Source organism: Panthera tigris, chromosome B1 (assembly GCF_018350195.1).
Source record: "Panthera tigris isolate Pti1 chromosome B1, P.tigris_Pti1_mat1.1, whole genome shotgun sequence".
Taxonomy (NCBI): domain Eukaryota; kingdom Metazoa; phylum Chordata; class Mammalia; order Carnivora; family Felidae; genus Panthera; species Panthera tigris.
The window spans coordinates 149,137,478-149,163,245 of NC_056663.1; the positions used below are offsets into that span (position 1 = coordinate 149,137,478).

The window sequence follows — 25,768 nt, forward strand, 5'->3', positions numbered from 1 at the left end:
ATGGCAAGTGCCCCTCCTGAACAGAATCAGAATCACTGCTCAGCCATAAACAACAGCATCCCACTGATGCAGGGCAACCTCCCCACACTGACATTATCTGGAAAGATCCGAGTGACGGTTACTTTCTTCCTTTTTCTACTCTCTACAACTTTTAACGCTTCTTTCTTGTTGAAACTTCAGAAGTGGACTCAGAAGAAAGAGAAAGGAAAAAAGCTTTCAAGAATGAAGATGCTTTTAAAACATCTGACCTTAGCCAACCTGTTGGAGACTCTGCTTGTCATGCCACTAGATGGGATGTGGAATATTACAGTTCAATGGTATGCTGGAGAGCTCCTCTGCAAAGTGCTCAGCTATCTGAAGCTTTTCTCCATGTATGCCCCAGCTTTCATGATGGTGGTGATCAGCCTGGACCGCTCCCTGGCCATCACGAGGCCTCTAGCTGTGAAAAGCAATGGCAAGCTCGGACAGTCCATGATTGGCTTGGCATGGCTCCTCAGTAGTATCCTTGCTGGACCACAGGTAAACCATTATCATGAACTTGTTTGGATATGGCAATCACAGATTTCCTATCTAATCTTGAGTATTGTATTGTATTATTGTATGTCAAAGGCAGTATTGTATTGTCTTCGAGAGTTTGGATTCTGGAAATTCAAGAGCAAAGTTTAATCCTGGCTGTTACCTTGGGCAAATTTTTAGCTTCTCTGGGTTTCAGTTCCTTCATTTATAAAATGGAGGTAATGCCTATATTATGCAACTTTTGTAAAGATAAGAAGAACAATGTATTAAAGTGTCTAGCATAATCTCTGGTACATAGTAAATGCTCCTCAAAAAATGTCGCTATTGTCCAATTGGACCTCAACCCCATCTTATTCTTTCCTCTAGTTCTTCTTTTGCTCTGTTTGATATGGTAAATGGAGAGAATATTTAGGAACTATGGAATTTGCATAGGTAGAAAGTATTTATAATTTGTCTTATTTGGGATTTCTTGAGTGGAAACTAATCTGTTTCTGTCGCAACTTAGAACTATTGTCAGCTAGTAGGTTGTTCTGGAGTTTGCAGCTGGGTGGGACTGAATAAAGAGGAAAAGTGGGAAACCCTGGACTTCTGAAATCTGAATATTTCTCTGAGATTGACTTGAGCTTTTCTGGAAAAAGTTTAGACAATAACAGGCTGTTAGCAAAATCAGGTACAGGTAGATATTGTTCCAGATTGTCCTCATCTGAGGCAACCTGGTTAATTGGCCTGTAGAATTTGCCTTTTTTTCAGCAGTCATATCTCTGAAGAAAAGGACACAGTCTTACAAATAGCAAAGATTCCCTAATAACAGATGAGTAAATTGTCTCTATGCTTGTAAATGTATCATATGATGATGAACCCAGGGTACAAGGATGTGTCAAGAAGTGGCATCAAGGTTGACCAGGATGTTCCCAAAATCTGCCACTACAAATGGAATTTATGTAGACATTCTAAATGGGCCAGGTGCTTTAAAAAAACAAAAATAAGAAACATAAAACAACAACAAAAATCCTGCCATGCAAAACTCATTAAATACAGTTAAAACACTAAAAAGTTGGGCCACCAAATTTTCACCACCAATTCCTCACTTAACTAATATTTCATGGATATTAGATCAATTTAGTTGGGGTGTGTTTTATGGCAGGAGGAATGGGAAAAACTAAAGTACTCTGATGTTCCTGGAGAAAGGCATATGAAGATTCTCATGGTGACTGAATATACAAGAATGGGTATAGTAAATACGTCTCTTGAAATGAGACTATTTAGATAAGGCTATGGTTTAAGTTTTCCATTTTGTTTCTTTAAAGTAAGAGTGTTGCCTATTTATTCTTTTTCTTAGGAAAGATAAACAAGTAAGTTTCTTCACACTGAGCATGATACTGATGGTTTCAAAGAAACCACCCCCCAATAAAATGTAATTCAGTTGTGGAGACAATACTTTTATAAAACTAATACAACCATATACTTAACATTTATAAAACCTAGTACCAGTGTAAGAAGGAGAAATGAGTAAGAGTTGAAATGGTGAAGGAATGATTTAAGAAAAAAGTAGGATAAGCTGGGTTTTTTCAGATGAATGGTATTTAGATAGAAAAAAAAGTCAAAGATCACATATATTTTTCAGGAAGGTTGAAATGTGTGATTAATTTTCACAGGACACTTGTCTGGCTGAAGTGAAAGATTGAGAGGTGGCACCAGCAAGATATCACATTTGGTGGTTGCTCCCTTGTCTTCTAGTTCTCGTGTACTATTTGTCATAAAACATCATGATCATGCATTTGCTCGTCTTTGTCATTAAGGAATACATTCTTAAATGGTGGAGACTCTGTTGTGTTCAACTTCATTAAAATTCACTGTACATAATAGGACAACTAGCAGAAATAGAAACTTTAAATGTTCAGATGATCTAATTTCTCTGCAGATCAAATAAATCCTTCACTTTTTCCTTTAAAAACAAATTGGCTTCATTCATTTAAATGAATGAATGAAGGGTATAATGGACCTATATTATAGAAGACATTGATAACCAGGGGAAATTCTGAAATTAATGTGGGAGCCACATATCCTTTGTGAGTCCTATGCAAGAAATAAAATGATTTTTTAACAAAAATATTTTAGGAAAATTTTCATAGACCCAAATAATTGCGAGAAACAGAGAAACCTTTTCTGAATTTTCTGGCAATGAAATGATTAGGTTGGTGGCTAGGGTGGTCTCAGAGAGCATTGATTTTAAGAGGGACATTTCAAACAAAAAACAAAGTTTGGCAACAAATTGGATTTAGGGAGTTGATAAAGAGAACAGTATAAACTAAAGCTCTAATATTTTTAGCCAAGGAGTTTTAACAGTGAAACCATTGAAATAGGCAGGTAGGTTGAGAACAGAAGTGTCTGCCTGTTTGTTTCTCTGTTTGTTTGAAGGGGGAGGGAAGGCAAACTGTGAAAAAAGCTGAAAACATTTGCTTTAGGACATGATGATATCAGTATAAGATCTTTGGAGAAGTATAGCCGTTTGGAAAGTAGCTGGTAAGTTAGGATACTGATGAAAGTCTGAAGAAGCAGAAATAGGTCAAATTGTGATAATAACTGAAATGCAAATTAACAATTTCAACCTTCTCTAAGCACTGTCCCAGAGGGTATAATAAAAATATTGATTTATTAATTCAATTATCTTCATCTAAGTATGTCACAGCAATAATAGAAAGATAGTGCCAAATACTTATCTGTCTTGATATAGTAAAAAGAAATTATGAAATTAAGTTTGAATTGTTTCAGATTTTCATGTAATAGCCTGACCTCAAATACATCACTCTTCCTGAGAGATTTGTGTGAATATGGGCCACAGAAAATGATGGTATTCTTTTATTTGGTAAAACACATAATTCATCCTTACTTTCAGCAACAGATTATATTTGTAAAGCACTTTGCTGAAGCTTTTGAAAAACCTCACTCTGTGCAGCACATAACAGCCATGTTACTACCACTACCCCGCGTATCAGAGAACACACAAAGAGAATCTTTGAAAGCAATGGCGTGCACACCTTTCTGGCAGTAAGAAATGCATACTACATTGGGACTTTGTTCCTCACACACTTATAACTGGGAAAATTTTTCATAAAATATTCAACACCATTCCACTTCATTTTTTTTTTTTAATTTACTTATTTTGAGAGAGAGAACATGAGTCAGGAAGGGGCAGAAAGAGAGAGGGAGAGAGATAATCCCAAGCAGACTTCGCACTGTCAGCACACAGCCCCATGCAGGGCTCAATCCCACAAACTGTTCAGATCATGACCTGAGCCCAAATACAGTCAACCACTCAACTGACTGAGCGCCCCTCCATTTCATTATTTACTGTTTCATTATTTACTGTTGATTGCCACTGACTGATGGGTACAATCTGCAGTTCAAAAACAACTGGTTTAAAGGGATTCATTGACTTTCTCAATGTCACTTGACCTGTTGGACTCACGTCTTTGTATTAAGTCCGGTTTTTCTTTTTATTATAGCTCTCTCTCTCTGCTGTCTCTCTGAATAAAAGAGGTTTTAATCCCATGACTAATGTTACACATGTTTAATGGGGAAGATGAAAGACTGAAAGGCCTTTTTACTTCTAGACTATGGCACATAGTAAACTTCACCATGCTCTATGGATAAGCCCACTGACAAAGGTGCATCCTGTAACGGCTAATTTACATTGAAAGGATGAATTTAATCATCATCCTCTGGTTTACATATTGATTGTCTATTGCTTGAGAAATTCTGTGATGGTCTGGGGATATATTTTCAGAAGTTCCAGCATAGCATAGCTCAACTTTCAAACTTTTTCCTAGTAATGGAATTATTTTTTAAAAAAGCAAAATTCTAAGGGTGCCTGGTGGCTCAGTTGGTTGAGCGTCCAACTCTTGATTTAGGCTCAGGTCATGATCTCACTGTTCGTGAGATTGAGCCCCACATTGAGCGTGGTGCTGACAGCACAGAACCTCCTTGGGATTTTCTGTCCCTCTCTCTCTGCCCCTCTCCCTCTCACACTCGTTCTCTCTCTCTAAAAATAAATAAGTAAACTTAAAAAAAAAAAAAGCAAAATTCTATCTGGAGCTCCAATGAAACATACAAGTGGAGCTGTTCTTGCTAAAGAGAGGTAAGGGAAGCCAATCTTCTGCTTGACCATTTACTAGCCCTGCTCATGGTCTCTAAAGACCTTAGATTTCCCTGAAACAAAGCTTGGAAGAAAATAGAATAGTAGAAATGGCATGAATATTGGATTTTAACAAAGTTGGTTTCAAATCTCAATGCTGTCTCTTACCATCTCTGTGGTTCTGAGAAAATTACTGTAACTAAGTTTAAAAGCATAATTATGAAGAATAAATTATAAAGATACATAAAATCATCTAGTACAAGACTTAATTTTTAAACACTCTGATAATGTTCATTCCTTCCTCTCCTCCTGCTTTCATTCCTTTGTTCATAAAGAGTTTTTGAAGTCAGGAGATAAAATAATAGGGAAATACATGTATGAAAATTAAATGATCCTTTAAGAGACAGCAAAGAGAATTGGCTTACATAAAGATTATTTCCAATTTCTCAAAACTATAACATTCATTCTGACTGATAAGTAAGTTTAGCCAATGTACTCCCTAGTCACCAGGCTATCCTGCTCATTCTGAAAGCTATATATGCTGATGCATAATAGTTCTAGTCTTAAAGGTATCATTTGTAACAGTCAAATAAGAAAGGAAGGAAGGAAGGAAGGGAGGAGGAAGGTAGGAAGGAAGAAGGCAGGCAGGCAAGGAGGGAGGCAAGGAGGGAAGGAAGAGGGAGAAAAGAAAAAGGAAAGGAAGGGAAAAGAAGAGAAGGAACAAACATGACCTGAAAGGCAATCTGCTTTAAGACTATGTGTGGTTAGGTTCGTAAGCGCATGTTGAGGATAAAACATTTCCTGAATTAGATGTGTCCATATCTAATCAAAAATCACATGCTTTCCAATGACAGTCATTTACCACCACAAGTGTTACAGAGTAGCAGATTATTTGCAGAAGTTCATACCACTAGCTTATCCATGTTAATATGGAGCATACATTTGGACACATTTTTAAATTCTAACATTAACCCAGGTCAGAAGGCATGATATATGAGACATCCTTTTGGTCTTTGGTGTAAAGATACATGGCTGGGGGTGCCTGGGTGGCTCAGTCAGTTGAGCATCCAACTTCAGCTCAGGTCATGATCTTGCAGTTCATGAGTTCGGGCCTCACATCGGACTCACTGTTGTCAGAGCAGAACCTGCTAAGGATCCTCTGTCCCGGTCCTCTCTCTGTCCCTCCCTGTCTGTGCTCTCTCAAAAATAAATGAACATTAAATATATATATATATATATTTTTATATATATAGTATAAATTTATATAAATTTATATATAAATATAAATATTAAATTTTATATATAAATTTATATAAAATTATATAAATGTATATTTATGTATGTGTATATATATGTATACACATATATATATACATATATGTGTATATATATATATATACATATATATATACATATATATGTATATATATATGACCTGAAGATGTGTAGAGGCTTGCCTTGACACACAGAATGCACTTGACAGGAATGGAATGTGTTTCTGAACTTGACAAGGAGCTTAAATTCAATAAACACTTGTCACACGTGTACAATATGCCAAGAACTATACTGGAACATAGTAGTAGCATACTAAATACATAAATAACAACAATAATGATGATGATAAGTGTTAGTTATTGAAGACATAAATATGTGCCGGGAAATACGCTAAATCCTTTTGCATGCATTATTTCCTGTAAGGCTCCCAACAACTCTCTATATTGGATACAATTATCTTTTTTTTCATTCATAAAGAAACTAAGGTTAAGAATGTTATATACAACGCCCAAGATTACTGTCTAGTAAGTGTGGGTGTCAGTACATCCAGTTAACTCCATACCCAGAGCTTTTAAATACTACAGTATATCACACCATGCAATGTTGTCTATTTCCTTTGTTCCTGTAGGATGCTGGAGAAGGATATGGCAGGAAAGTCTTAAGTTGAGAATAGATGCTTAAGAGCTATAAGGAAATAATATATGGTATACATTTACAAATATATAAATAAATAAATATATGAATACACATTTATAAGTTGTGTGCCCTGAAATTTTTTTCATAATAATGTTTATAACTCATATAGTGCTGTGTGCCAGGCATTATTAGAAATGCTTGGCAAGTATTAAATCATTTAATTGTCTTGACAGCCCCTATAGGTAAATACTATTAACATCCCTGTTTTATAGATGAGGAAACTGAATGAAGTACATTATCTAAAAACAATTACCTCTTGGGGCTTCCCAGGTGGCTCAGTTGGTTAAGCGTCTGACACTTCCTTTCGGCTCAGGTCATGATCTCACTGTTCACAGTTTCGAGCCCCATGTCGTGCTCTTTGCTGACAGAGTGAAGCCTACTTAGGACTCTCTCTCTCTCTCCCTCTCTCTCTGCACCTCCTCTGCTTGCTCATGCTCTCTTTCTCTCAAAATAAATAAACATTTAAAAATAGTAATAAAGATAATTACCTCCGGAAAAGACTAGACAATAACGTAATTAGGCTGGGATAAGGTGAGGGTTAAAAATAATACTCTAAGAAGCATATGCAAATGACTGTAAAGAAGGAAAACATACTTCTCTCATTTATGGCAAAATAAAGCAACTACTGATGAGAACTGAGGTCAGGTATGAGAAAGGAGAAACAAAGAAATTAAAGAAATATAATCCAAAGACAAAAAAAAAAAACCCAACAACCCACGAACTAAAGTAGATCCCTATACTAATCATTCAAATGAACATGACCTTGGAGCACAAAATAAACTGAACCTAGGCTAAAACAATTTATGGGAAAGTAAGATTCTGAGTTACCATAACACTCTACCATATCACTCTTTTAGCACTTATCACAGTTTACCTAGTACGTACAACAGGTGTCACAACCATGCTATTATCTCCCCTACCAAATTTTAAATTCTCTGATAACAGGATATATCTGGTTCATCTTTTATGACAGAGAGCACCTAGAGTAGTTTTTGAACAAGGAGTTGCTTTAAAAATAAGCATTTATTAAACGAAGATGATAACTATCAGCTCAAATCATAGTACTTTATTTCAAAGTCAGATTAAATTTCCTTATAACTTGCAGCCCAGTGACAAATACTTGAGGCAGGCACAATATACCTTTTCTCCAGGAACTCCTTACTGTCTTTAAGTTAATGCTTTGCTAGAGGGAAAAACAACCTTAGCTTGAGGATAGCTAGGCCTCCAGTGTCCTGTGAGTTTTCTTTAGCATATGAAAATCTCTTTTGAGAGGGAGGGAACCAAAACATAAGAGACTCTTAAAAACTGAGAACAAACTGAGGGTTGATGGCTGGTGGGAGGGAGGGGAGGGTGGGTGATGGGTATTGAGGAGGGCACCTGCTGGGATGAGCACTGGGTGTTGTATGGAAACCAATTTGACAATAAATTTCATATTTAAAAAAAAAAAAGAAAGAAAATCCCTTTGGAAACACACTCCTTTGACTTTACCTTCCCCAACTCCCAAGTACATAATCAGTCTCTCCTCAGGGTCCAGGCACCTCTTCCACCCAGAGGACCTGTCCTAGTGCTTTAATAAATCATCTTTTTGCACCAGGGGAAAAAGAAGCCATTTTATTGAAAGTTTTATCATATTAACTTAAAAAGATGAAATATTAAAGTGAAAATGTGGCCTAGTGCAGGGAAGAAAGTCAAACTCGGATCATCTGGGTCCAAGTATGATCAGGAAGTTGTGGAGGGAAGTACCTAAGGTTTTAAAGAAATACTAGATTCTCAAGTTCTTTGTAAAGTAACTCTTCCAAAGACTCATAACATCTGTTGGGTCAAATTCAGAACTGAACTTTAAATTTAAAGTCAGTCTGCAAAGAAGTATGGAAAACTTAAATGGTTACTTTGTGATATGGAAAAATATCTGGATTATAAAATAGAATTAGTTGAATACATGTTTGAGTTTCTGAGCTTTAAATTTGATGATATGATCATTGTGCACCCTCTAGTGGATTAATTTAACAATACTATTTTGCCCTTGAAAAAAGATCTGAAACTGAAAATCAACATTTTAATTACAAATAAAAGATAGAGCATTATATTTTATATTATTTTACTTATATTTTATTTAGAGTTTATTATATTTACATTATATTAAATTTCTCTACTCTACAAGCAAAGAAAGGAAATATAGGCTTGTTGTGTTTTTTTAAAAGCATACTCCACTACCACTCCATCACCCCAAAAAGGAAACAAATCCTGGGCCTGTGGAATTAATTAAGTTAATTGGATTTATTAATTCAATTAAAGACTTTAAAAAATAAATACTGTCCCTCAATTGCTTAAAATTTTAAAAATCCTGTAACGTTTTTGTTTGAATTTATTTGCTATTAGTTTTAAAATGCTTGGTCACTCTTATATTTTCATTTTAATAATGTGTCATGGTAAGATGAAGTTTCCCAGTGGAGAAGCTTGGAAATGACTAGGTAAGAAGTTCACTTGATAAATGGGGAAAATTTCAGTGTATATTCATTAGTATGTGTTTTTGAAAAGTACTTGGCAACATTTCTTTATTCTTTCTTATTTCAAATTTTTATTTAAATTCTAGATAGTTAACATATGGTAAATTGGTTTCAGGTGTACAATTTAGTAATGCATCACTTACATATAACACCCCATGCTCATCCCAACAAGTGCCCTCCTTAATATCCATCACCCATCTAACCCATTCCCCACCCACCTTTCACCATCAACCCTCAGTCTGTTCTCTTATGGTTTCCTTTCCTCTCTTTTTTTCCCTTTCCCTATCTTTACCTGTTTTGTTTCTTAAATTCCACATGTGAGTGAAATCATATGGGATTTGTCTTTGACTGACTTATTTCACTTAGCATAATACACTCCAGCTCCATATATGTTGTTGCAAATGGCAAGATTTCATTCTTTTTGATGACTGAATAATATCCCATTATATATATATACCACCTCTTCTTTATACATTCATCGATTGATGGGCATTTGGATTCTTTCCATAGTTTGGCTATTGTTTTTTTGTTGTTGTTTTATTTTATTTTATTTTATTTTATTTTATTTTATTTTATTTTATTTTTATGTTACGTTATGTTATGTTATGTTATGTTATGTTATGTTATGTTATGTTATGTTATGTTTTATGTTATGTTATGTTATGTTATGTTATGTTATGTTACTTTATTTTACTTGTTTCAGGGAGAGCATAGTCAGGGAAGAGGGGCAGAGGGGGAGAGAGAGAGACAAAATCTTAAGTAGGCTCTACACTTAGCATGTAGCCTGATTCAGAACTCAACCCACAACCCTGGGCCATGACCTGAGCTGAAATCAACTGACTGAGCCACCCAGGCACCACCATAGTTTGGTTATTATTGATAATGCTGCTATAAACCTAGGGTGATATGCCCCCTCAATCAGTATTTTTGTATCCTTTGGGTAAACACCAGTGTAATTGCTGGCTTGTAAGTACTTCTATTTTTAACTTTTTAGGAACCTCAATACTGTTTTCTACAGTGGCTGCACCAGTTTGCATTCCCACAAACGGGGCAAGGGGGTTCCCCTTTCTCTGCTTCCTTGCCAGTATCTGTTTCCTGAGTTGCTAACATTAACCATTCTGACAGGTGTGAGGTGGTATCTCATTGTGATTTTGATTTGTATTGCCTTGATGATGAGTGATGTTGAGCATCTTTTCATGTGGATGTTAGCCATCTGTATATCTTTGGAAAAATGTCTGTTTATGGCTCTGCCCGTTTCTTAACTGGACTATTTGGTTTTGGGTGTTGAGTTTCATAAATACTTTATAAATTTTGGATACTAACCCTTTATCAGATATGTCATTTGCAAATATCTTCTCCTATTCTGTAGGCTGCCTTTAAGTTTTGTTGACTGTTCCTTTCGCTGTGCAGAAGCTTTTTATCTTGATTAAATCCCAATAGTTTATTTTTGCTTTTGTTTCCCTTGCCTCCAGTGACATGTTTAGTAAGAAGTTGCTACAGCTGATGTCAAAGAGGTTGCTACCTATGTTCTGTAGGATTTGGCTTCCTGTCTCACATTTAGGTCTTTCATCCATTTTGAATTTATTTTTCTGTTTGGTATAAAAAGTCATCTGGTTTCATTGTTCTGTATATTGCTGTCCAGTTTTGCCACCATCATTTGTTGAAGAGGCTGTCTTTTTTCCATTGGATATTCTTCCCTGCTTTGTTAAAGATTAGTTGACCATATAGTTGTGGGTCCATTTCTGGGTTTTCTGTTCTGTTCCATTGATCCATGTGTCTGTGTGCCAATACCATACTATCTGGTGATTGCAGCTTTGTAATATAACTGGACATCTGAAATTGTAATACTTCCAGCTTTGCTTTGCCTTTTCAAGATTCCTTTGGCTATTTGGGGTCTTTTGTTTTTCCATACAAATTTTACAATTGTTTGTTCTAGTTCTGTGAAAAATGCTGGTGGTATTTTGATAGGAGTTGCATTAAATGTGTAGATTTCTCGGGGTAGTATAGACTTTTTAACAATATTTCTTCTTCCAATCCATGAGCATGGAATATTTTTCCATTTCTTTGTGTTATCTTCAATTTCTTCCAGAAGTATTCCATAACTTTCAGTGTGCAGATATTTTACGTCGGCTAGGTTTATTCCTATCTGTCTTATGGTTTTTGGTTCAATTATAAATGAGATCAATTCTTTGATTTCTCTTTCTCCTGCTTCATTATTGACATATAGAAATGCAACAGATTTCTGTATGTTGATTTTCTATTCTACAACTTTGCTAAATTCACATATCAGTTCTAGTAATTTTCGGTGGAGTTTTTCAGTTTTTCTACATAGAGTAGCATGTTGTCTATGAATAGTGAAAGGTTGGTTTCTTCCTTGCCAATTTGAATGTTTTTTATTTCTTTTTGTTGTCTGATTGATGAGGCAAGACTACCATTACTATGGTAAATAACATTGGTGAGAGTGGACATCCTTGTCTTGTTAATGACTGTAGAGGAAAAGCACTGTTTTTTCCCATTGAGGATGATATTAGCTATGGGTTTTTCATACATGGCCTTTATGATGTTGAGGTATGTTCCTCTATCCCTACTTTGTTGAGGGTTTTTATGAATAATAGATGTTGTATTTTGTCAAATGCTTTTTCTGCATCTATTGAGAGGATCATATGGTTCTTGTCCTTTCTTTTATTAGTGTGATGCATCACATTGATGTGCAAATATTAAACCACACCTGCAGCCCAGAAATGAATCCCTCTTGATCATGGTGAATAATTCCTTTCATGTACTGTTGGATTTGATTTATGAGTATCTTGTTGAGAATTTTTGCATCTATGTTCATCAGAGATATTGGCCTTTGGTGGGGTCTTTGTCTGGTTTTGGAATCAAGGTAATACTTGCCTTATAGAATGAGTTTGGAAGTTTCTTTCTATTTCTATTTTTTTTTTTTTTTTTTTTTTTTTGGTGGGGGGAACAGTTTGAGAAGAATAGATATTAACTCTTCTTTAAATGTTTGGTAGAATTCCCCTGGGAAGCCATCTGGCCCTGGATTTTTGTTTGTTGGGAGATTTTTGATTACTGATTTAATTTCTTAACTAGTTACAAGTCTGTTCAGTTTTTTTTATTCCTTCCTGTTTGTTTTGGTAGTTTGTATGTTTCCAGGAATTTATCCACTTCTTCCAGATTGCCCAGTTCGTTGACATAAAATTTTTCCTAATATTCTCTTATAATTGTTTGATTTCTATGGTGTTGGTTGTGATCTCTTCTCTTTCATTTGTGATTTTATTTATTTGGGTCCTTTCTCTTTTCTTTTTGGTAAGTCTGGCTGGAGATGTATCAATTTTATTAATTTATTCAAAGAACCAGCTCTTAGTTTCATTGATCTCTTCTGCTGTTTTTGTTTGTTTCCACATCATTTATTTCTGCTCTAAGCTTTATTATTTCCCTTCCTTTTCTGGCTTTAGACTTTATTTGCTGTTCCTTTTCTAGCTCCTTTAGGTGTAAGGTTAGCTTGTGTATTTGAAACTTTTCTTGCTTCTTAAGGTAGGCCTGTATTGGTATACACTTCTCTTTTGACTACCTTTGCTACATCCCAAAGATTTTGAACTGTCATATTTTCATTTTCATTTTTCTCCATATATTTGTTTTATTTCTTCTTTAATTTCCTAGTTAACCCATTTGTTCTTTAGTAGGATATTCTTTAATCTCCATGTATTTGTGGTCTTTCCAGATTTTTTCTTGTGGCTGACTTCAAGTTTCATAGCATGGTGGTCTTCAAATATGCATGGTATGAGCTCAGTCTTTTTGTACTTGTTAAGGCCTGATTTGTGACCCAGTATGTGATGTATTCTGTACAATGTTCCATGTGAACTCAAAAAGGTGAATATTCTGCTGTGTTAGGATGAAATGTTCTGAATATATCTGTTAAGTCCATCTGGTCTAGTGTGTCATCAAAGCCATTTTTTCCTTGTTGTTCTGCTTAGACGATCTGTCCATTGTTGTAAATGGGGTGTTTAAAGTCCCTTCCTATTACTGTATTATTATCAATGAATTTCTTTATGTTTGTTATTAATTGATTTATACCTTTGGGTTCTCCCAAATTGGGAGTATAAATATTTAGATCTTATTAGATATATTCTTAGATATTATTCTTAGATCTTCTGGTTGGATAGATCCTTTACTTATGATATAGTGTCCTTCTTCATCACTTGTTACAATCTTTGGTTTAAAATCTAGTTTGTCTGATATAAGTATGGCTACTCTGGCTTTCTTTTGATGTCCATTAGCACGATAAATTGTTCTCCATCCTCTCACTTTCAACCTGCAGGTGTTTTTAGGTCTAAAATGAGTCTCTTGTAGGCAGCACAGCAATGGGTCTTATTTTTTTATCCATTCTGTTACCATATGTCTTTTGATTGGAGCATTTAGTCATTTTTACATTCAGAGTGATTATTGATAGATATGAATTTAGTGTCATTGTATTACCTGTAAAGTCACTGTTTCTGGAGATTTTCTCTGTTCCTTCTAATGTTTGGTGTTATTGGTCTTTCTTTCCCACTCAAAGAGTCCCCTTTAATATTTCTTGCAGGGTTGGTTTAGTGATCACAAACTCTTAGTTTTTGTTTGTCTAGGAAATTCTTTATCATTCCTCCTATTCTGAATGACAGTCTTGTTGGATAATGCATTGATGGCTGAATATTTTTCCCATTCGGCACATTGAATATATCATGCCACTCCCACTGCCCTGCCAAGTTTCTGTGGAGAGATCTGCTGCAAAACTTATTTGTCTTCCCTTGTAGGTTAATGACTTTTTTCCCTTCCTACTTTCAGGATTATTTCCTTATCTGTGTATGTTGCAAAGTTTACTACTATGTTTTACTGTTGGTCTCCTTTTGTTGATTTTGATGGGGGTTCTCTATGCCTTCTGGATTTCAATGTCTGTTTCCTTCCCCAGATTAGGGAAGTTTTCAGCTATAATTTACTCAAATAAACCCTCTTCCCCTTTTCCCCTCCTTCTTCTAGGACTCCTATGATACAAATATTATTATGCTTTATGGAGGCACTGAGTTCCCTAAGTCTATATTCATGATCCAATATTTTTCTCTCCTGCTTCTTTTCAACTTCATTCTTTTCCCTAATTTCATCTTCTATATCACTTATTCTTTCCTTAGCTTCTTCCATCCTTGTTGTCATTATACTGATCAGTTTTGCATCTCAGTTACAACGTTTTTTATTTTAGCTTGACTGGTTTTAATTTTCATCTCTGCAATAAGGGAATCCCTAGTGTCTTCTATACTTTTCTCAAGCTGAGGTAGTATCCTTATGATTGTTGTTTTAAATTCTAGTTCAGGCATATTACTTACATCTGTTTTGGTTAGATCCCTGGCTGCGACCTCTTCTTGTTCTTTCTTTTGGGATGAACTTTCCCATCTTAGCATTTGCCTAGATCTCTGTCTTCTGTTGTTAGGAAAGACCGTTACATTTCCTGCTTCTGAGTATAATGGCTATATTAAGAAGAGGTTATATACTGTCCAGGGCCTGGCACTTCAGAAAGTTTTTTTGGTGTATGCTGTGTGCACCCTGCTGTAGTGTCTTGGCTGCTTTTTCCCCTCAGATCAGTCCTCTGCAGAGTTTCTTCTTACCTGCAGTGGGGAGTGTTTGGACCTTATCCTGATGTGGCAAGTTTTAACCAGTTGGTTTTGGTCTGCTTGTTAGAAAAGCCAAGATCCTGTTCCCCCTAGAGCTAAAGCGTTGCATCACTCTATGGTCAGTAGACTTGGTGTATATGGAGGGTGAGGGGCTTGTGCTGGTCTTCTGGGGGAGGGGCCTGCTGCACTGGTTCTCAGGCTGACTTGCCCTCGTAGAGGTGCACCTGCAGGGCACAGTGGGGCAGGGTTGATGTAAGCAGCTTCAGCCTCCACTGGGAGTGCTGTGTTGCTCACTGAAATCTGTCTGTGCTGATGGGCGGGTGAAAATGGTGCCACCTCACTCTCTTGTCCCAGGAAAGGGGAGTTCACACATATCTCTTTTCAGCAAGCCCTCACATAATTGTGAACAATCTCTACTCTTGTGTTCCAGGCTTCCATCAGAACCCTGCCTTCACCTTGTCTGTGTCTGAGCTATCTGGTTCAGTGCTCCTGTGTTTTAGCTCAGGCATGTGGCTGGGTTTCCAAACTCTAAAATTTAGGGACATGCACTGATCTTTTAGGGAAAGTTCTCACTGCACTGTGGTTGGTGCCAGTTTGTCCCAGAAGTCACACAACCATGCAGGGTCTCAGAGTTTATGATAAAACACAGCCAAAAACTGACTTCCAGGTTAGCTGTCCTCAGCAGGTGCCTCGCTGCTATGCTAATTACTGGGACCTCTCAATGGTGCCACCATTTCTTTTGTCCTCCGAGAGGCAGTGCCACCTCTCCCAAATACACTCCAATAAGGGGAAATGTCTTTCTCAGTGCAACCCAAAGGATCCTCAAAGCACACTGTCTGCTCCTGGGCCTCTGTCCTCCTTCCCCACAGGAGCATCACTAAGCCTGCCAGGCATGATTCCAGCAATGGTGCAGACTTCTAAAACTTCAGACTTTGAGTTCTGCTGCTTGTAAAAACTTACAATAATCAGCCCCTTTCATTTTCCCAGTGAATGCTTTTGGGGAAGTGTTTTTCTTGTGCAATCCCCTGTATGCTGCTTTCTCTCTCTCCCCTCTCTCTGTGATCAGGGCTCCCTCCCCTCTACAGCACCTACAATTCATTTCTGCCCCAACAACTCTCCACAGTTCCTATCTTCCACTATGTGGCCATTTTTCTCCCTCTAGATGTGCAGATTGTCTCAGTCCTCAGACCAATTACTTGCGTGTTCAGAATGATTTTATATTTATCTGGCTGTGTTCAAGGAATGAGGCAAGCATAGGGTCCCCCTACTACTCTGTCATCTTTGCAACGTTTCTTTAATGGTTGATTCATTTGTGTTTTAAAAACAACAACAACAAAATAATTTCACACTTAGAGAAAGGTTGCAAGAATCATAGTTTTCTGGAATACCTTTCCCTTAGTTTCCCCAAATATTAACATTTTACTACATTACTTATTTGCTTTGTTTCCTATAAATTTTTTCTAAATTGTTTAAAAGTAAATTCAGATATGATGTCCCTTTTGATACTTCAGTGCTGTTTTTTTGTTTTGTTTTGTTTTTTTCTGGCACATACCCACAGTACAAGTATCAAACAAAAATCAGGAAATTAACACTGAAAAAATACTATTCTAATCTATATAACTTATTCATACCTGAGCAACTGTCCCAAAAATGTTCCTTTTAACAAAAAAGAATCCAAGGTTATAATCCAAGATAGCAAAGAAGTGATGGTTAGTACCTGTCAATGCATTATATAAGGAAGCAGATGTTGTCAGTTGGTCCCATTATTGGCTATGTTAATTTATTTGGTTATCTACTGTAAAGTTATTAATTTTACTCTTTATAAGAAAAGCGGTCTTGCAGGTAAATACTTCAAGATGATGTTAATACCCTGCTTTCTTCAAATTTCATCCATGTTTTTACCATCCATTGATGATGCTTGCCTGAATCAATTATTAGCATTTGGTAATCACTACTTTCATTATTCCTTATACATTTATTATTTGGCCTTCTACAGTATCAAAGAGCTTTTTTCCTCCTCCCCATTTATTTGTAGTCATTCTTTTGTAATTACTATCAGCAAGAATTCATGGATTCTTCCTTTATTTTATTGTTAATCATTCCTTTTATCAGGGTTTTTGTTATTGTTGTTTTGTTTGGTTTGGTTTATTTATTTATTTTTGGTTTTGTTTTCAATGCTTAAACTGTCCCAGATTTGACCAATGGGAGTACTTTCAAGCTGGCTCCCGAGCTCTTTTTGACATGCTCCATTATTCTTTTAGTACTTCTTGGCTTTATGGCACAAACTGTTCCAAGCACATACTCAGTTTGTCAGCCTTGGGCTCACTCACCTCTCCAATGAACTCCGTCTGGTTCCTTTTGGTAGAGAATGGTATTTAGAAAACAAGATCTGGGTACTAGAGTGCTGGATGTGCTTATTGCTACTGGGATATCATTTTTCCTAGGCTCCCAGAAGACAGAGCTAGAAAATAAATACACACACACACATGCACATAAATATACAGAGATTTTCCTTACTCTTTTTTTGCAGCTGTATAGCACTCTGTTGTGTGATCCACCACAGTTTATTCAACTACTGTTCCCTGAATTGGTATTTATGTTATTTTTAATGTTTTTTCAATTACAAACAATGCATCAATGAATAACTTTCTGCCTATGTATTTTCATATAACAGAGGTGGGAGTGTATCTTCAGGGTAAAATCCTGGATGTCAGATTGCTGGGTCAAAGGTAAATTCAGATATAGTTATGCTAGCTATTGCTAAATTCTTCTCCCTAGTGGTTGTGCCAATTTGCATTCCTACTAGCAATGTGGGAGAGTCTATATTTTCTTACAACCTGCCCATGAAAGTATGTTAATTTTTGCCAATCCTTATAGTGAAAAATGCCATGTCACTGTAGCCTTAATAGGCATTTTTCTTCACACAAGTGAGGTTGAACATCTTTTCACGTCCTTAAGGGCCACTGTTACATCTTTTGTAAATGGTCTATTCATGTCTTTGACCATTTGAATGGGGTTTTCTGTTTCAAAAAATAAAATTTAAAGATGTATTTGGGGAGCACATTCTAACTGCTAGATACAGCTTTAGCTGCTACAGTTATGATGGACAAAATCACTTCCAAAAGGTTTACTCAGCATAATTGCATCTGAAATTGAAATACAACAATGTTTAAATCCTTGGTTGCTGATCATTCTGCTAGGTTGAAATAGTTTCCAAAAAATCCAAAATCCTATAGATCCATTCACATTACCCAAACATATTTTAAGTAAAGATCCACTTTACAGCTTCTCATTGAAGTGACAAAAGGATTACATCAAGGAGCTTAGTCATTGCTTTGGGCAATGTGTTAGAAGACCTGGAGAATACAGAAGGAAAAAGCTTTCAAGAAAACATGCAAATACTGTTTGAAAGAAAGTAACACCATCTTTTAATTGTTTTCTTTTCTCATACAGTTATATATCTTCCGGATGATCCACTTAGCAGACAGCTCTGGGCAGACAGATGGTTTCTCTCAATGTGTCACACACTGCAGTTTTCCACAATGGTGGCATCAGGCCTTTTATAACTTTTTCACCTTCAGCTGCCTCTTCATCATCCCTCTTCTCATCATGTTAATCTGCAATGCAAAAATCATCTTCACCCTGACACAGGTCCTTCATCAAGATCCCCACAGTATGTATTCCTTAGACTCAATGTTAATTGTGGGCAAACAGGTTTCAAACAGCAATATTCAAAGCAGAGTGACATGCACTATGTGCCAGACACTGTTCTAAGCAGTTTACATACATTAGCTCAGTTACTATTCATACTCACCCTATGAGGTAATACTTTTATTATACTTTTACTATCCCTAATTTACAGATGAGGTCATTTGGTATCTCCCAATGTTCTAAATTTGTACCATGAAATTAAGAATGAAAGAACAACTACATTAGTTTACCCAGTATAAGCATTGGCAAATTGCTCCTGCTGGGCCACTATAACACCATACCAAACACCTGATTTCTATAATATTGCAAAGTATACCTCGTTAAATGGTGGCCAAGAGAATCGTTAAAGTTCAGCTGTTCTGTTTCATACTCAAATCCCCTATTCCACACAACATAACTGGGCTTGTGTTGTGTGTGTGTGTGTGTGTGTGTGTGTACATTGGTGTGTGAAATACTGTTGTAACTGACACTTTTATCTGAATTTTCACAGCTGTGGTTGTGCCTTTTTTGCTTCAGTAATCTGGTACATTCCCAAAAACTAAAATTTATGAATTTGCAAAGTAAACATGGCTATGTCATCATAACATCCAAAAGACATGTTATCAGTGACATAATGCGTAAGTTATACCTGGTACAACTTAATAGGAAAATCATCTTAATTACTGTAGTGTGATTACTCTCAGCATATTTTTTTCTAAAGGAAATAATTATGGTGATGCTCTATAATAGAAACTTGGGCAGTTCCCAGCACAAAATGATATTTGATTCTTATTAAAAAGTATACTGCAAAAACAACAAAAACAATTTGCCTTCAAAATCTTATCCTAGAGAAATTCAGTTCTATAAGGGATATCTAAGGACACATAGAGAATAAGAAGATAGATCCCAAATAGGGCTGAATCTGAAGAAACGTGAGGTAGGCAGAAGCAGAAAAACAAAACAGCAGAGGCAAAGGGCAATAGTTAAATATTATTAACATAGATTTAGTTACTTAATCTTTTATTTACTCAACCAGTATGTATTAACTACTCAATATTGCTAGAAATGATGATAGATGTGGATACCATGGTGAATAAAACAGGCCAGTAAACTATTCCACTTTCCTGGAGTCCACCATCTAGCAGAAAAGATAGTAAAACAATAAACCAATCATGAAATGTGATGATATTTCAAAAGAGGGAGAAATACAGTGTGTTATAGGAGGATCAATATTTTTTCAAATCTAGCCCCCGTGCTAAGCCAAGATTTTTTTTATTAAAGTATTTATCCCTACTGATTTTTTTATTACTTATGTCATTAAAGTTTACATATATTGAAGATTAAATGAAATAATGTATGAAAAGAACAAGGTCCATAGCAAGGTACAGAGTAAACGGTAATTACGTTTGTATGACAAAAATCTATAACCAATCTGTATTCAATGAACTATCGACTTTAACATTTCTAGTTAAAAATTGATTTTATAATTAAAACATCATGCATATAAATGTTTTCTTCCATATTTCCACTCTTTTGTGATCAATGAACAAGAAGGTGCAAACTTCACACAGACACCACACGTATCACACACACACCAGACACACAAAACACACACACACCATACAGTAAGCACATATATACCACACAGGCAACATACCCCCAGACACACACACACCACATACACCATGCACACACGCACACACACCTGCGAACTTTAAGTGATGCATTGGTATGAAAAGTGAAATTTTTTTGAATATCATAGAACATGGTTGAGAAAGACAATCTTGGACAACACACTTTCATCCATGCGTGATCCTCATTATCCTTACTGTCAGAGATATTTCAGTAAGTATAATGCTGTGTGAACAGATAATTCAATTCAGCTCAACTTTATGTTTATATATTTTTTTAATTTATATTTTAAGAGTTTGAGTACTTTCACACTTCAAATCCAAATTAGTTTGGTGGAAACTTACTTTAAAAAAATTTTTTTACATTTATTTTATTTTTTGAGAGACATATAGAGACATAGCACAAGTTGGGAAGGGGCAGAGAGAGAAGGAGACACAGAATCCGAAGCAGGCTCCAGGCTCCGAGCTGTCAACACAGAACCCAATGCGGGGCTCGAACTCACAGACGGTGAGATCATGACCTGAGCCAAAGTTGGACACTTAACCAACTGAGCCACCCAGGTGCCCCTGATGGAAACTTATTTTTAAGAGCACTGTCATCTTTAATCTTTTCTATTCATTATGTGACATAACAGTGGAAAACCTGAAACATTAACATCCTTTTCAAACAAATTACCGTTATTAAAAATATTGGAAATGTGTTCTTATTCCAGTAATTAGTTTGAATTAGTGATTCTCTCTTCCTTTTTTGTCCATTTTGGTTTTATAATAAAACTGGTCTTTAAACACCTACTTTTTTCTCTATCTCACAGAATTACAACTGAATCAATCTAAGAACAATATACCAAGAGCTCGGCTGAGGACCCTAAAGATGACAGTTGCATTTGCCACTTCATTTACTGTCTGCTGGACTCCCTACTATGTCCTAGGAATTTGGTACTGGTTTGATCCTGAAATGTTAAATAGGGTGTCAGATCCAGTAAATCACTTCTTCTTTCTTTTTGCTCTTTTAAATCCATGCTTTGATCCACTTATATATGGATATTTCTCTCTGTAATTGGTAGAATACGCAGGAAGTCATGTGAAGAAGAGCATGGTAGTGAATTTCATCAAATGAGAATAATAAACACAAAGGTTGCAGCGTTTTTATATAAAAACAGAGTTTAATGTTAACATTCTTATTCTTTTAGACATCACATTGTCAGAAATTCAAATATAAAGAAAAAATACAAAGAAAAAGAAAATTCAAGAAAAATAAAATATTACCTCATAATCATAAACTGAACTAATTTCTGCCCTTTCTGAACTCCTATGTTATATAGATTTCTTATCATTTTCTCCCTAATAATGTGTAAATTTTTAAAAGAGCCATGGCCTAAGGCAAAGAGATTCCAAAAAGTAAGGCTCAGAAACCACAGCACAGTCTTAACCTAGGCATGCCTTTGAGAGTTTTATTCCAAGGGCTTAGCAGCAATTATATCTTATACTACAATAATATGCAAAGCACAGACAGAGTATTTCCCCTGCCCATAAGATCAATCTTCCCTCCTCTGGTTAAAAAAAAAAAGTGCAATGGATCTAATTTTTTCTTTGATTCCAAAAACATCTGAAGTTTGAATTATTCAGCAACCAACCCACCATCCATTCCAACCACCTGACAAGACTTACAAGTAGCTCTCCTTCATCCCGGTCTTGAGACAGCATGAAGTGCCTTCATAGAAACGGCAAGTGTAGAAGGATTCATATTTGGACAGGGGTTAGAACATTCCTCTAGGCTGCATAATCAGTGGAGTTTGTGGTAATTGTACTAATATAACACTGTTTTTAAATACAATCAAGAAGAGACCTATACTGATCATGTCTTATACATAATATGCCCTCTGTTTTAATAGGAGAGATTTTTTTCTATCTTCCGATTTTACTGAATCTATAATCCACAAGTCACTAAGAAAAATAAATAATCAAATGCACAAGTGAAAAGATACTTGATACATCAGAGGAACACTGAAAATTACAGTTTCAATATATACAAGTCAACGGAGCCAACAAAGTATTGAAAATAGATAAAGAAAAACTCTGTAAATGTGTAACTAACACCTACTGATATTCACATTAAGTGGTATCATTTTCAAAATATGTGGGCACAATACCTCTTTTTATTCAGGCCTATTTCTATGTTCCATTAAAGAAGGAAAAGGATAAAAATTATGAGACTCTAATATACATTATGAGAAAAGCTTATAAGGGACTTTAAAGTAATTCAGGTACCATTTAATTTCTTTTTTAAAAATAGGTAAAATAGGGGCACCTGGGTGGCTCAGTTGGTTAAGCACTCAACTCTTGATCTCGGCTCAGGTCATTATTTCCTGGTTTGTAGGATGAAGCCCCGCATCAGGCTCCCCACTAACAGTGCAGAGCCTATTTGGGATTCTTTCCCTCTCTCTCTTAATCTCCCCTGGTCATGTGAGCGCACGCGCGCTCTCTCTCTCTCTCAAAATAAATAAACTTTTGAAAAAATAGGTAAAATACCATTACATTCATATGAGATATTTAGTGCCACTCAAAGATGAAATGTAATTTCAAAATTTCCAGTGCACATGAAATTGTGGAAAGTAAATTACTAATTAGACTAATGACGGTCTTTACTTATTTTGCTCTTCTGCTCACACATACTTTTCAGTGCAGTTGTGTGTGTGTGTGTGTGTGTGTGTGTCCAATCACACATTATTTTCTAATTCCACTTCAACTGATCCTGTTTGTTACCATTGACCTCCTTCCTTCTACTCTTTCATTCATATCTTCTTTTTTACTAAGCCCATACCTTTAATTAATCAATCCATGTACGAACTCTACAGTTGAATCGGGCAAGGCTCAAAATTTGTAACATGCTAAAATACTCAAGGTTAACTTTTAAGGCATGTATATTGACATCAAGATTTTATGGTTCTACTAGATGACACAATAATATCTGTAAGTTACAATAAAACCAATCTTCTCCCTTAATCTTTATAATATACTTATTCCTAAATTGATAACAATTCTTACTTCCAGATTTAAAGGCAAAAACAACACGTATATACACAATATAATTTAAGGGCTTTATTAGACATGTGTTTAATGAACACACATGTTAGCTTTGCTCTTAGATGTTTAAGAAACTGTTCTATTTAGATATGTTCTCAGGCATTTTTTGATACATTAGCTAAAGGGCTATTCAAAATTTGGTGCAGGGGTCTTTAACCTATGGTCCATGCACAGAACTGTATTTCAATACAACTGCTTTTATTTCTGTTTATATTATTTTATGAATTTAAAAACATTATCCTGAAAGGGCTATCTAGGCCAAACCAGACAGCCAAAGGAGCTCATGTGACAAAAAAGATTAAGAATTCCTCATTGATTTTGTATAAGGAAATTTATTATGATAAAAGTGTCTCAGAACATATTCATTTGTTTATATGCATGCATAGTAATGTTAATATTGAACTGGATTGTTTCAATTTGGTTACTTACCATTTGAGACTTAGAAATCTCTCAAGGCTCAATATGTAATGAAAAACTTTGCAGAAGGAAGTAAATTATACAAATATTGTGGCCCATAAATTATAATATGAATATGGATTTAAATTAAAATTTATAGCCCAGGGCACTTGGGTGGCTCAGTCAGGTAAGTGTCCAACTTTGGCTCAGGTCATGATCTCACAGTCCATGGGTTCGAGCCCTGTGTCAGGCTCTGTGCTGACAGCTCAGAGCCTGGAGACTGCTTCTGATTTCATGTCTTCCTCTCTATCTCACCTCCCATGCTTGCACTCTGTCTTTCGCTCAAAAATAAACAAACATTAAAACAAAATGTATAGCTATAAAAGGTAAATGGGGCTTTAAATTAAAGACATACCATTCAACAGAATATTCAACATTTGGTACTTTAGTTATTTACTCTATCTCCAATCATCATAAGAGATGAGGAGTCCTTGTAAAAAAAAAAAAAGAAAAAAAGAAAAGAGGATATATTCTGTAGAATGAATCCACTGTATCAGATAATTAAGATTCTATGTTGGTTGTCTCCTCCTGGCTACAATTTGGGTTTCCTCTTGCAATTCAATTTACTAAAGAAATGACATAAATGAATTAACAATGAATTGGAAAAAAAAAAGACTGCACTAATTCAATTTCAGCCTAAGAAACAGAACTATAACAGCTAAGAAAGAAAAAAAAAATACTGGAAGAGGAGTGGGTACCATAATTATATTATCTCAGTTAAAATACATTTAGAATTTCATCTATTTTACCTTTAGCCTACTTTCAAATGTTGAACCAATTTCTTGAGCTTGTCTACTTAGTATAAATTGTGTCCATAGGAAACTAAATAAAAGAGTAAGGTTGACTTTAATCTCTAATTAAAATTAATTTATTTAGGGGCGCCTGGGTGGCTCAGTTGGTTAAAGCATCTGACTCCAGCTCAGGTCATGATCTCATGGTTTGTGAGTTTGAGCCCCACATTAGGCTCTCTACTGATGCATGTGTAGAATGTGTAGAATGCATGTGTAGAAACAATAGAAGAATATATGTATTGATATATTTATCCCTGAGTGATTTTTTTTTAAATCATCTTTCTCGTGAATTCCTATAATTCCAAACTTCCCAAATGAACATAGATAGACTTTGCAACGAGAAGAAAAATCATAAATGTTATATGTGTGTTTGTATGAATTTTACATATCACTATTTCAGTCAGAATGCTTTCTGCTGTAATAAGAAACGTCAGACCAGAAGTGACATGTTTTCATCTCATAATACAGGATGTTCATAGGTAAGCATGTAGAATTGGTGAATTCAGAGCTTTGAGTTATTTTCTCTGCTTCCACTAGGCTTTACTTTCATGATTAGAAGTTAGTTGTCACCATTCTAAGCCTCCAAGTCAGAAAGAAAGCATGGCTTCTCATCAAGCATTTTTCCTTCCCAGAACTTTCAGCAACTTCTTGTTAAATTGGCTAGAACTGTAGTGCACCTGGGTGGCTTAGTCGGTTGAATGTCTGACTCCGGCTCAGGTCATGATCTCGTGGTTCATGAGTTCAAGCCCCGTGTCGGGCTCTGTGCTGACAGCTCAGAACCTGGATCCTGCTTCAGATTCTGTGTCCCCCTCTCTCTCTGCTCCACCCCTGCTTGTGCTCTATCTCTCTCTGTCTTTCAAAAATGAATAAACATTAAAAAAAATTTGTTTAAATTGGCTAGAACTGTAACACATGACCAGTTCTAACCCAACCATGAGCAAAGGAGAGGGGGATTACTTTAAACACCTTAAGGGTATGTTTCATTTTAGGGAAGCAGGGCTCTTTTCTCTGAATGTTTAGCTACCTGATAACAAAAATAAAGAATGAAGTTCATTCTCTCTCTGCCTCTCTATCTCCTGTCTCTCTCCTGAGAGCAGAAGGGAAATGTGGAGGTCAGAAAATAGCAGTAAATTCCACTAGTAAAATAAAACTGAAATTATGTATACAATAAAATTTAAATCACATAATTTAATACAAAGCATTAAAGACTAAATACAGCTATTGGAGCATAGTAATTGCCTAGTAACTGTAGCCCTAAGGAGAAAGAACAGATTTTATTGTTTTTCACAATCTAAATCCAAACATTTTAAACTCTACTAGTTGGAATCTTCAATAGAAGTACAGG

General features: G+C 35.7%; 1 protein-coding gene and 1 long non-coding RNA gene across 4 annotated transcripts in view; one reads left to right on the forward strand and one right to left on the reverse strand.

Moving 5' to 3' along the window:
* GNRHR (gonadotropin releasing hormone receptor) lies at positions 1-21,191 on the forward strand. Of its 2 annotated transcripts, none has more exons than XM_007086902.3 (3): positions 1-519; positions 18,225-18,444; positions 20,905-21,191. In XM_007086902.3, the coding sequence occupies exons 1-3, from the start codon at positions 1-3 to the stop codon at positions 21,147-21,149; spliced, it is 984 nt and encodes a 327-aa protein (XP_007086964.1). In that variant the 3' UTR covers positions 21,150-21,191. The 2 variants fall into 2 exon arrangements, with proteins under 2 accessions (XP_007086964.1, XP_015395128.1); XM_015539642.2 differs by having other exon boundaries at positions 18,353-18,444; positions 20,905-20,926.
* LOC122238024 overlaps positions 18,176-25,768 on the reverse strand; it is a 19,335-nt gene continuing 11,742 nt past the window's right edge. For both annotated transcript variants that reach the window (XR_006216975.1, XR_006216974.1), the window contains exon 2: positions 18,176-18,388. This is a non-coding gene — a long non-coding RNA (uncharacterized LOC122238024). The remainder of the gene's footprint in view (positions 18,389-25,768) is intronic.